Source organism: Poecilia reticulata, chromosome 3 (assembly GCF_904066995.2).
Source record: "Poecilia reticulata chromosome 3, P_reticulata-male-v2, whole genome shotgun sequence".
NCBI lineage: Eukaryota > Metazoa > Chordata > Actinopteri > Cyprinodontiformes > Poeciliidae > Poecilia > Poecilia reticulata.
The window spans coordinates 35970895-35983963 of record NC_088832.1 but is presented as its reverse complement, the minus strand read 5'-3'; the positions used below and the strand labels follow the sequence as shown (position 1 = coordinate 35983963).

At 51.6% G+C, this 13069-nt stretch overlaps 1 protein-coding gene across 1 annotated transcript; it reads left to right on the top strand.

Annotated features, from left to right (window-relative positions):
• Positions 1-3786: 3786 nt before the first annotated feature.
• Positions 3787-12804, top strand: rab8b (RAB8B, member RAS oncogene family). Its single transcript, XM_008402075.3, has 8 exons — positions 3787-4044; positions 5671-5731; positions 5924-5984; positions 6052-6129; positions 6217-6306; positions 6403-6468; positions 11381-11431; positions 11524-12804. The coding sequence occupies exons 1-8, from the start codon at positions 3921-3923 to the stop codon at positions 11611-11613; spliced, it is 621 nt and encodes a 206-aa protein (XP_008400297.1). The 5' UTR covers positions 3787-3920; the 3' UTR covers positions 11614-12804.
• The last annotated feature ends 265 nt before the right edge of the window (positions 12805-13069 follow it).

The following is a 13069-nucleotide window of genomic DNA, read 5'->3' as shown; positions in this document are numbered from 1 at the left end:
GCATTTTCCCGTCCAACTTTATTAACAATGAATTCAGCGAACAAACGTTGAAAATCTAATTATTTAATCAATTCAACTTAATTAAAATACTAATAATCGAAAATATCAAATATAGAAATAAAAACTAAATAAAATATGGCAGATTCTTATTAATTCTGCTCTACTTACTGATTGTTTTTTAAGTCTTAATTTTTTAACAATGAGAAATCACAAACAGTAGAACACACAAAAACACAAGTTTTATTAATCAAACTAATTCGATTAAAAGTAGTTTCGTCAAAAGCACAAAAATGAATGAAAGAACACAACTATTATTAGAAATAAAATAATTTTGATGATGATCATTGTTATGGATCATATGGAAATTTGAGAATTGAGTGGAAAGTTGGAGAAGAAGTGTGAGGTCAGAGGTCAACCTGGGCCTCCTCCGTTCCAGGCCGTCTCGTCTTCCCCCCTTATTAAACCATTTAATCCCACCTTCAACAATTATTGCTGCTAGCATAATACATATACAGCTCTATGCTACGTGTCCATAGCCGATCTATGTTTTTGCATCCACCTGAATAATGTGTAGTTGCGCCACTGAGCATTGCCAAATAAATTATTTAATATTTTTACATTGAAGTAGTAAAATTTGTTTATATTCAAAATTTAAAAAAAAAGCTAATTATAAAAAAATGTAAAATGTTAATTTTTATGCATAAAACTCTTCTATGGTTAAAGTTCAGAATATGCGCCTGCAGGATGTTATCGGAGGGCAGCAGCGCCTGCTGCTCCCTCTCTGCCTAGCTTAGCCTAGCTTAGCCTAGCTTAGAGTGGGAGGAGCTCTTAGGTCTTTTTTTTTAAACTTGAAGTAAAAAAATAAAAATAAAATTTCCGAAATTTTAATTATCGAACCCTCTTTACAATTAAAATTGTGGAGAAAAAAATATATTATGCGTCAAAACATCTTGTACGTAGCGCACATCCGAGTCTGTGGGGGTCAAAGGGCACCCAAAGCTTAAATCTTATTGGTCAGTTTGCTTTTGTTCGGCGCTTTTTCTGTAAGCTAAAACTGAATGAGCGGAGTTTGAACCTCCCGCAGTTCTAGGAGCGGTTCGGATCCGGTTGAGCTTTTTACCGTGTTCGGTTCTGACGGGTCGCCGGTTTTGAGCTTTTTGATGTTTCCCGAACCGGACAGTTAGCGGGTCACCCGTTAGCTGACATCTGCCACTTCTACTGAGCGTCGCGCTAAGACTGCGGGTTAAACAATTTAATCTAGTTGAAACGTTTTCCAAAAGAGTAAAAACTAAACAAACAATGTTGCTTCACCTTCTCCTCCTCTGCACGTCTGACACCTGAACCGGGATCAACATCCTCCTCTTTCCGTGGATCACAGGTCGGCTCCGCTTCCATGTATTTATTAGTATTTAGCATCGTTTGTGTTAAAAAGGCTTCGCTGCTTTAGTGGTTTAAGTTTGCGCTGGTTTTGTGCGACGCGCACTTGATGCGCATTGGAGAGATGCGCACTTACAGGTCAATGCAGGGATAGTTTTGTGCTACCTTATAATCTGTCGGACATTTTTTTCTCTGCACAATTTGTTAATAATAAAAATATACAATAACTTTTCTTTTATTTAAAGGAAAACCTCAGTGCGTCCAGCAGCTGCAGGAATCCAGACTGTCAGTCACTTGTGGGAAATTTAGAATCACACAGAAAAGCTAAGAAAGGGAATCAAACTTAAAACTGAACTAAGAGCTTCTGATCACATAATAGCAATTAACCATAGCTGCCATGGTAATAATTACTGATAACTATTGTGAATAGTCCCTAACATTAATATTATTAGACGGCATGTAATCATATGTATTATTGTTATAAAGGCTGAGCCAAGAAAAGTGGCCCTTCGTGTTGCTCTGGACCCGTGAAGTAGCTCCCAGGCTCAAAAAGGTTGGTGACCCCTGGTCTAGATCATCTAGACCTGAAGAAACCTCAAAATGATGTCTTCTCCTCCCTCCCTCCTATTTCACTCCCCAAAACTCGACCCTTTCCACAAAATGTGGCCTTTGCACTGAATGACGACTACAAGACGACGCCACGCCTGAATCTAGTTTAGGACAAGATTCAGGCGTGAATCACCCTGGTCTGGTGGAACAGGGACAACGTCCTCTCAAACTAACATTTTCATCTGATTTTGCCTCATTGATGAAATAACCAAATGAGGTCAAAGGTCACTTGGCAGTTGGCACATTGAGACAATGACATCTGCAGGATGTGGCATTGAATTTTTATGTTTCTAAAATATTTCTGAACACTCTTGTAACCATTCTTTGTTATAAAAGATTATGCATATCAAGATTTTTCTTATTTCTGTATATGTATAAATAGGCCGTATTTGTGTAATTTAGACTGTTGCCAAAATAAAACCTGTATTTTCACTAACATAACCAACATAAAATGTAATGATTCGTAAACATCAGGTGTTAGGGAGGTCAAGGGTTGAAATGCATGCACTTATTTTGCAGGAAAAAATTGGGGATTAAACGGGTTAATGTCTCCCGGCTCGGGTCGAGTCTTCAGCGGAGAAGGAGCGACCGCCAGGGGGCGCCGTTTCCACCAGCGGAAGTCAGACACCGACCTGCAGCATTAAAAAAACATAAACTTAGAATATTTTGAGAAATCTGTTGTTTTTGGAAGCAGTTGGACTTTTTGGTGCTCATCGTCGGATATCTGTGCGTGGATAATCATTTTATCCTGTATCTGGATAATCATTTTATCCTGTATCTGGATAATCAATCATTTTATCCTGTATCTGGATAATCATTTTATCCTGTTTCTGACTCTTCAGTGTTTCTTCAAGAAACAAAATACTTTTATTCTGCTCAGAATAAAGCAGTGCTGAGGTTTTAGTGTTTTTAGTTGAACAAAGTTTATATTTGAAGGAAATATTAATCACATTTAAATATCAAAGTAAATATTTTAATGATTATGTATTATAGAATAGATAAAGTCTTATTATTATTGTTCTGCCAAACTTTATTAACGACAGAACAAAAAAAAATCAGGATAAAAAAGTAAGATTCATAAAACTTTAGGTAAATATAATTTTATTTATTTCTCCTGCTGTCGGATAAAATGTTTTCCTGTCCTGAGGAACTGCAGTTTATTTTATTTTAATGAATCTGAAGCTTCACATGGAGATCTGAGGTCCACGTGACCCCATCTGACCCGGCCCCGTTTCCTGTACATGCTGACGTACATTCACCGGAAGAAGCAGAAACCCTATTTCAAAATAAAAGTTCCCGTTCAGAGGAGCCAGCAGGGACTTGATTCCATCCATCCATTTTCTAACTCCTGGTCCCTCAGTGGGTCAGGAGGAGCTGCTGCCTCTCCAGCTAAGGTTCCGGGCTGGGGGCGGGGTCACCTGGACGGGTCACCTGGACAGGTCGCCAGTCTGTCAGACACACACACACACACCTAGGGAGAATTTGGACAGACCAATTAACCTGACGACTTGATTCCATTAAAGGAAAATTAAAATGTGAATATAACAGTGAGGTTGGTTCTGGTTCTCTTGGTTCTGAACCCGATGACAATCATTTGCTTTGGATCAGAACTGATGAATTTCTGGGTGATAATAAAAAGTCAGAGTTTATCCTCGTTTCCTTGAAGAACACCGGAGGTTATTATTACTATTATTTGAACTTTGACAGTCGGTCGGTTCTGGTCCACTTCCGGGCGGGTCGGAGCTCCAGCACAGCTCAGCAAACGGGACTGTTTTATTGTGAAAGGAGAGAACCGGAAGTGGATCCGGTGTGCTGTCGGAACACTTGATGCCGAACCGTTTCCTGCCTCTCCGTCGGTCCATCTGAGTGGCTCCAGCATAGGTTCGCGGAGCAGAGCCGGGCCCATCCGGACCGGAGCCGAACCGAACCCGAACATGGCGAAGAGTTACGACTACCTGTTCAAACTGCTGCTGATCGGAGACAGCGGCGTGGGCAAAACCTGCCTGCTGTTCCGCTTCAGCGAGGACGCGTTCAACACCACCTTCATCTCCACCATCGGTGAGTCCGGCCCGGCCCGGTCCGGTCCAGATGCTCACCCGCCTCTGGTACCGGGACAGCTCTGTGACGTCAGCCTACCTGCGTCCCACCAGTCCTGATGATGATGATGATGCTCAGCTTCATCACCATCAGGATGTTCTGATCAGACAGATGAACTGAACCGGTTCTGGAACGGTTCTCCTGAGCCAGTTCAGTTCATCTGAACCTTCAGCTTCTTCCGGAACCAGAAGCTGAAGGTTCTGGTTCCGGGAGGCCCATTGGGCCCGTCACTGGGTTCTCAAGGTACTTCAAATTAAAAATGTAAAAAGAGACAAAAACAACCAGAAGAAACAGAAACTGACCCAAACCAACCAGAACCAGAACCAGAATCAGACTGGCAGCACCAAGCAGGCTGACAGAAACTCATCCAGGAGGTCCAGAAGAACCAGAACATCTTTAGTTCTGCAGGCCTCACTGCTGCTGCTACGGTCAAAGGTCACCAGAGATCCAGGACCAGAACCAGTTCTGGCCCAGAAAAACACAAAGACCCGTTTCACATCGACCAGAACCGTCCTGATGCCGTTCCATCTGGAGCAGAACCAACAGAACCTGCAGTCCATCAGGGTGGTATGGTGATGTGGACTTCTGTACTTGATGGAACCGGATCAGAACCTCCTGAAGCTGAAGGTCCAGAACATCTGGGTTCTGGTCCAGAACTTTGATCCAGAACCCACCAGCATCAAAATGAAGGTTTCAGAGTGGCCTCGTCAAAATCTGGACTGCAGCGGGTCAGAACCGGTCCAGCGGGTCAGAACCGGTCTAGTGGTGTTAATCAGAGGCCATGAATACTTTTCCACAGGGTTCTGGTTCAGCAGAACCGGGTCAACAACTAGGAGCTGATCCGGGCCCTGTTGGTTCTGAACACAAACACTGATCAAAGAGCAGAACCAGTTCTGTAGGAAACCCTGAATCGGGTCAGAACCTTGATGCAGAACAGAATCGGATCAGAACCACATTCAGCCTTGCTAAGAGATGCAGACAGGAAGCGGCTCAGTTTCACTTCCTGTTCAGAGGCGGAGCAAGAACCCGGCTGAGATCAAACCGGATCAAAGCGGTTCTGGATCAGAACTGGTTGGGTCAGCTGGTTTCTGCTGGTCAGGTGGCAGGAAGCTGGACCATGACATCACCGGGTCAGAAACCGTCCAGAACCAGAAGCTGGGACGAGCTCAGAACCGGGCCTGCAGTGGGTCTCTGCAGAACCATTTTCCTCTGTGACCAGATGATGAACAAAGCAGGTTCTGCTGTCGGTTCTGGTTTCAGTCATGGGACCTGCAGGAACAGGAAGTTCCTCTTCTGAGGCAGGAAGTGATGTTTGGCCACGTTTGTGTTTTAAAAATGACGGTTTGTTTTCTGCACCTCCAGCTGCCAGGCGGGTGGAGCTGATCTCTGTGCGATTGGCTTCCAAATGTTTAACATCTTTTCAACAGATGTCATCTGGTGATAAAATATCAAATTTCTAATCACACAGCTGTTATGATGAAGTTCTAATTCTGTCTGAAGGGCCACAGGTCGGTTACAGCGGGCCGGATTTGGCCCGTGGACCTCCAGTTTGACACACATGACTCAAAGTGTTCCCCTCTGTTTCAGGAATCGATTTTAAAATTCGGACCGTGGAGCTGGACGGGAAGAAGATCAAACTGCAGATCTGGTGAGAGCCGGTCTGGAACCGGGCTTGGAGAACTTTCTCTGGTTCTGGATCAGTTCATGCAGGTCCGGTCGGAGTAACTGGTTCTGGATCTGAACTGATTCGTTGTTTGTGGATCAGTTAAGTGAACTAGAATCTGTTCGGAATCACTAACCCGTCTTAATCCCATGAACCCGGGTCGGGTTCTGTCCACAGGGACACGGCGGGTCAGGAGCGCTTCCGGACCATCACCACAGCCTACTACCGCGGCGCCATGGTAGGCCACGCCCCCTCCCCTTTCCACTGGTCACTGCAGACGTGTCACTTCCTGTTTGTCGCGGCAGGGCATCATGCTGGTGTACGACATCACCAACGAGAAATCCTTTGACAACATCCGGAACTGGATACGCAACATCGAGGAGGTAGGCCCCGCCCCGCCCCGCCATGTGACCCAGCGCTGATGATGTCATCGACCACCTGACGGGTCAGCGGCCATGTTTGTGTTGCAGCACGCGTCGGCAGACGTGGAGAAGATGATCCTGGGAAACAAGTGCGACATGAACGACAAGAGGCAGGTCTCCAAGGAGAGAGGAGAGAAGGTGGGCGGAGCCTCCTGATCACATGACAGGAAGCAGATGGGTCAGAACCCAACGGGTCCGGTGACGTTCTTAACGTGTGGTTCTGTTGTCCTTCAGCTCGCCATCGACTACGGGATCAAGTTCCTGGAAACCAGCGCCAAGTCCAGCATCAATGTGGAGGAGGTGAGTCCGGACCCGACCAGAACCCGGGCTGCTGTAGAACCCGGTCCGCAGTAGAACCGGTCCACAGTAGAACCCGGTCCGCTGGTCCACAGTAGAACCCGGTCCACAGTAGAACCCGGTCCACAGTAGAACCCGGTCCGCAGTAGAACCGGGTCCGCAGTAGAACCCGGTCCGCAGTAGAACCCGGTCCGCTGGTCCGCAGTAGAACCGGTCCGCAGTAGAACCCGGTCCACAGTAGAACCGGTCCGCAGTAGAACCCGGTCCACAGTAGAACCGGTCCGCAGTAGAACCCGGTCCGCAGTAGAACCCAGTCCGCAGTAGAACCCGGTCCGCTGGTCCGCAGTAGAACCGGTCCACAGTAGAACCGGTCCGCAGTAGAACCGGTCCGCAGTAGAACCCGGTCCGCAGTAGAACCGGTCCGCAGTAGAACCCGGTCCGCAGTAGAACCCGGTCCGCTGGTCCGCAGTAGAACCGGTCCACAGTAGAACCGGTCCGCAGTAGAACCGGTCCGCAGTAGAACCCGGTCCGCTGGTCCGCAGTAGAATCGGTCCGCAGTAGAACCGGTCCGCAGTAGAACCCGGTCCGCTGGTCCGCAGTAGAACCCGGTCCGCTGGTCCGCAGTAGAACCGGTCCACAGTAGAACCGGTCCGCAGTAGAACCCGGTCCGCCGGTCCGCAGTAGAACCGGTCCGCAGTAGAACCCGGTCCGCTGGTCCGCAGTAGAACCGGTCCACAGTAGAACCGGTCCGCAGTAGAACCGGTCCGCAGTAGAACCCGGTCCGCAGTAGAACCGGTCCGCAGTAGAACCGGTCCGCAGTAGAACCCGGTCCGCAGTAGAACCGGTCCACAGTAGAACCGGTCCGCAGTAGAACCCTGAGCGCATTAGAACCGGTCCACAGTAGAACCGGTCCGCAGTAGAACTGGTCCGCAGTAGAACCCTGAGCGCATTAGAACCGGTCCACAGTAGAACCCGGTCCACAGTAGAACCCTGATCGCAGTAGAACCCGGTCCGCCGGTCCGCAGTAGAACCCGGTCCGCAGTAGAACCGGTCCACAGTAGAACCGGTCCGCAGTAGAACCCTGAGCGCATTAGAACCGGTCCACAGTAGAACCCGGTCCACAGTAGAACCCTGATCGCAGTAGAACCCGGTCCGCAGTAGAACCGGTCCGCAGTAGAACCGGTCCGCAGTAGAACCCGGTCCGCTGGTCCGCAGTAGAACCGGTCCACAGTAGAACCGGTCCGCAGTAGAACCGGTCCGCAGTAGAACCCGGTCCGCAGTAGAACCGGTCCGCAGTAGAACCCTGAGCGCATTAGAACCGGTCCACAGTAGAACCGGTCCGCAGTAGAACCCGGTCCACAGTAGAACCCGGTCCGCAGTAGAACCGGGTCCGCAGTAGAACCCGGTCCGCAGTAGAACCCGGTCCGCTGGTCCGCAGTAGAACCGGTCCGCAGTAGAACCCGGTCCACAGTAGAACCGGTCCGCAGTAGAACCCGGTCCACAGTAGAACCGGTCCGCAGTAGAACCCGGTCCGCAGTAGAACCCAGTCCGCAGTAGAACCCGGTCCGCTGGTCCGCAGTAGAACCGGTCCACAGTAGAACCGGTCCGCAGTAGAACCGGTCCGCAGTAGAACCCGGTCCGCAGTAGAACCGGTCCGCAGTAGAACCCGGTCCGCAGTAGAACCCGGTCCGCTGGTCCGCAGTAGAACCGGTCCACAGTAGAACCGGTCCGCAGTAGAACCGGTCCGCAGTAGAACCCGGTCCGCTGGTCCGCAGTAGAACCGGTCCGCAGTAGAACCGGTCCGCAGTAGAACCCGGTCCGCTGGTCCGCAGTAGAACCCGGTCCGCTGGTCCGCAGTAGAACCGGTCCACAGTAGAACCGGTCCGCAGTAGAACCCGGTCCGCAGTAGAACCCGGTCCGCTGGTCCGCAGTAGAACCGGTCCACAGTAGAACCGGTCCGCAGTAGAACCGGTCCGCAGTAGAACCCGGTCCGCAGTAGAACCCGGTCCGCAGTAGAACCGGTCCGCAGTAGAACCGGTCCGCAGTAGAACCCGGTCCGCAGTAGAACCGGTCCACAGTAGAACCCTGAGCGCATTAGAACCGGTCCACAGTAGAACCCGGTCCACAGTAGAACCCTGATCGCAGTAGAACCCGGTCCGCCGGTCCGCAGTAGAACCCGGTCCGCAGTAGAACCGGTCCACAGTAGAACCGGTCCGCAGTAGAACCCTGAGCGCATTAGAACCGGTCCACAGTAGAACCGGTCCGCAGTAGAACCGGTCCGCAGTAGAACCCTGAGCGCATTAGAACCGGTCCACAGTAGAACCCGGTCCACAGTAGAACCCTGATCGCAGTAGAACCCGGTCCGCAGTAGAACCGGTCCGCAGTAGAACCGGTCCGCAGTAGAACCCGGTCCGCTGGTCCGCAGTAGAACCGGTCCACAGTAGAACCGGTCCGCAGTAGAACCGGTCCGCAGTAGAACCCGGTCCGCAGTAGAACCGGTCCGCAGTAGAACCGGTCCGCAGTAGAACCCGGTCCGCAGTAGAACCGGTCCACAGTAGAACCGGTCCGCAGTAGAACCCTGAGCGCATTAGAACCGGTCCACAGTAGAACCGGTCCGCAGTAGAACCGGTCCGCAGTAGAACCCTGAGCGCATTAGAACCGGTCCACAGTAGAACCCGGTCCACAGTAGAACCCTGAGCGCATTAGAACCGGTCCACAGTAGAACCCGGTCCACAGTAGAACCCTGATCGCAGTAGAACCCGGTCCGCAGTAGAACCGGTCCGCAGTAGAACCCGGTCCACAGTAGAACCGGTCCGCAGTAGAACCCGGTCCACAGTAGAACCGGTCCGCAGTAGAACCCGGTCCGCAGTAGAACCCAGTCCGCAGTAGAACCCGGTCCACAGTAGAACCGGTCCGCAGTAGAACTTGGTCCACAGTAGAACCGGTCCGCAGTAGAACCCGGTCCGCAGTAGAACCCAGTCCGCAGTAGAACCCGGTCCGCTGGTCCGCAGTAGAACCGGTCCACAGTAGAACCGGTCCGCAGTAGAACCGGTCCGCAGTAGAACCCGGTCCGCAGTAGAACCGGTCCGCAGTAGAACCCGGTCCGCTGGTCCGCAGTAGAACCCGGTCCGCTGGTCCGCAGTAGAACCGGTCCACAGTAGAACCGGTCCGCAGTAGAACCGGTCCGCAGTAGAACCCGGTCCGCTGGTCCGCAGTAGAACCGGTCCGCAGTAGAACCGGTCCGCAGTAGAACCCGGTCCGCTGGTCCGCAGTAGAACCCGGTCCGCTGGTCCGCAGTAGAACCGGTCCACAGTAGAACCGGTCCGCAGTAGAACCCGGTCCGCCGGTCCGCAGTAGAACCGGTCCGCAGTAGAACCCGGTCCGCTGGTCCGCAGTAGAACCGGTCCACAGTAGAACCGGTCCGCAGTAGAACCGGTCCGCAGTAGAACCCGGTCCGCAGTAGAACCCGGTCCGCAGTAGAACCGGTCCGCAGTAGAACCGGTCCGCAGTAGAACCCGGTCCGCAGTAGAACCGGTCCACAGTAGAACCCTGAGCGCATTAGAACCGGTCCACAGTAGAACCGGTCCGCAGTAGAACCCTGAGCGCATTAGAACCGGTCCACAGTAGAACCCGGTCCACAGTAGAACCCTGATCGCAGTAGAACCCGGTCCGCCGGTCCGCAGTAGAACCCGGTCCGCAGTAGAACCGGTCCACAGTAGAACCGGTCCGCAGTAGAACCCTGAGCGCATTAGAACCGGTCCACAGTAGAACCGGTCCGCAGTAGAACCGGTCCGCAGTAGAACCCTGAGCGCATTAGAACCGGTCCACAGTAGAACCCGGTCCACAGTAGAACCCTGATCGCAGTAGAACCCGGTCCGCAGTAGAACCGGTCCGCAGTAGAACCGGTCCGCAGTAGAACCCGGTCCGCTGGTCCGCAGTAGAACCGGTCCACAGTAGAACCGGTCCGCAGTAGAACCGGTCCGCAGTAGAACCCGGTCCGCAGTAGAACCGGTCCGCAGTAGAACCGGTCCGCAGTAGAACCCGGTCCGCAGTAGAACCGGTCCACAGTAGAACCGGTCCGCAGTAGAACCCTGAGCGCATTAGAACCGGTCCACAGTAGAACCGGTCCGCAGTAGAACCGGTCCGCAGTAGAACCCTGAGCGCATTAGAACCGGTCCACAGTAGAACCCGGTCCACAGTAGAACCCTGAGCGCATTAGAACCGGTCCACAGTAGAACCCGGTCCACAGTAGAACCCTGATCGCAGTAGAACCCGGTCCGCAGTAGAACCGGTCCGCAGTAGAACCGGTCCGCAGTAGAACCCGGTCCGCAGTAGAACCGGTCCACAGTAGAACCGGTCCGCAGTAGAACCCGGTCCGCAGTAGAACCGGTCCGCAGTAGAACCGGTCCGCAGTAGAACCCGGTCCGCAGTAGAACCCTGAGCGCATTAGAACCGGTCCACAGTAGAACCGGTCCGCAGTAGAACCCTGAGCGCATTAGAACCGGTCCACAGTAGAACCGGTCCGCAGTAGAACCCTGAGCGCATTAGAACCGGTCCACAGTAGAACCCGGTCCGCAGTAGAACCCGGTCCGCTGGTCCGCAGTAGAACCGGTCCGCAGTAGAACCCGGTCCGCAGTAGAACCGGTCCGCAGTAGAACCCGGTCCGCAGTAGAACCCGGTCCGCAGTAGAACCGGTCCGCAGTAGAACCGGTCCGCAGTAGAACCGGTCCGCAGTAGAACCGGTCCGCAGTAGAACCCGGTCCGCAGTAGAACCGGTCCGCAGTAGAACCGGTCCGCAGTAGAACCGGTCCGCAGTAGAACCCGGTCCGCAGTAGAACCCGGTCCGCAGTAGAACCGGTCCGCAGTAGAACCGGTCCGCAGTAGAACCTGTGGTTAATGTTGTTCGTCTCCTCAGGGCTTCCTGACCCTCGCCAGAGACATCATGAGCCGCCTCAACAGAAAGATGGTGAGTCGACCCGAACATCCGGATGTTTCCAGGTGTTTCCAGGTATTTCCAGGTGTTTCCAGTTCTCTTGACATTCCTTGTTTTCCCTGCAGAACGACGGGGGTCCGGCAGGTGGAGGTGGCCAAGTGAAGATCTCAGAGCCGCTCTCCAGGAAGAGCGTGTTCAGGTGTTCGCTGCTGTAGGCGGAGCCTGCGGCGGCCCACCAATCACCTGCAGACGCTCTCTGCGGTAGGCGGAGCCTCCAGACCCACTGTGGCTCCTCCTCCATCCAGGTTATGATGGCGGCTGCCTTGAAACGTGAAAACAATCGGCAATGTTTTTATTTCTGTAGGATGGAGGCGGGGCTTATATAGGGGCGGAGCTTACATGTACAGACACACTTAAAGGGACAGTTCGTATTTTTCCAGATTGGTCATCTGAGCACGCCCAGTTTCAGCTGAAATCCTTGCTTCCTGTCTGCTTGGCAGTCCTCCAGCGCCTCGCTCTAAGAGCATGTTCACATGGAAAAGTTAGTACACCCCTTGATCAGCTCTTTACCAATGTTCACATATAGGTGTTTAATCTTTAATTTTTATCTCCAGAATTTAAAGTGATTTTATCTAAATAAACACAGGAACTAATCAGTAGAACAACCAAAGTTTTCTCTAACTCAGGGAAAAGTTAGCACACCCTAACATCTAGTCAGTCTGGATGAAATCCCTTCAGGACAAGCTTGTTGTCTCCATCTGAGGGACGCTGTCCCCTCATCACTTCCCGTCTCCCCACAGCATCTGCAAGAGCTCAGTATCTGGGCTTTGACTAGGCCGAGGAGCTTCATCCAGCTCCTTGTGCGCCTGAATGCAGATGTTTCTGCTCTGATTGTTCAAACTGAGCGCGCTCAAACACTGATGGACAAAGTGTGAACTGTCCCTTTAAAGCTGTCTCCAGGAAGGTCACCTCGGGGTCAGCAGGGCGGCCATGCTTGATTTAAAAATGGCAGCTGTGAGCATGAAGTAGGCAAGTTTCGGTCTTGCGTCTCCAACCAGGACGACTGATGGTTTCATTTCAACGCAGCTTCGGTTTGTTTTCATGCTTTTATTTTGAGGTTTTCTGCTCTAACAGTTGTCTCAGGACAGGAAGTGCTGCAGTTTTCAGTGAAACAGGAAATGTTTCAGCTTCCTGTGGAGAATCAGTTTTACATGAGGAGGTTCTGATCCGTCAGCTGGTCTGAGGGCAGCAGAACCCAACCGGAACCGGCTATGCAACTGATCCGGAGAACCCGGCTGTCTCCAGAGTTCCTCTTGAGTTTATTTTTCTACCTGACTTTCAGAATAAAAGCCTCTAACTGTATTGTACCATGAAGGATTTTCTAAATAAACTTGTTTTATACTGGAGTTTGTCTCCTTGTGTCAGAGGATGATGATGATGAAGAGCTGGGCCTGATCGGATCGAAGTGAACAGAAGTCCTGGTCCGAATGGAAAGTTCTGTCTGGTTCTGTTTCAGAGAACAGAACAAATGTGGTTCTGTTCAGCCAGACAGTGGAGGTCAGAGGTCGTCCTCAGAGACTGAAGCAGAACCTGAAACCCGACCCGGTTGTTTCAGAGCCGCTCAGAACGGACGGCGTAAAGTTTCATCAGGGTCATCCGAGGTCTGGGTTC

Coding starts and splice junctions, on each gene's coding strand:
- rab8b (XM_008402075.3), top strand. CDS start 3,921: ATGGCGAAGAGTTACGACTACCTGTTCAAACTGCTGCTGATCGGAGAC. Junction 4,045..5,670: donor CACCTTCATCTCCACCATCG/GTGAGTCCGGCC, acceptor CCTCTGTTTCAG/GAATCGATTTTAAAATTCGG. Junction 5,985..6,051: donor CCTACTACCGCGGCGCCATG/GTAGGCCACGCC, acceptor TTGTCGCGGCAG/GGCATCATGCTGGTGTACGA.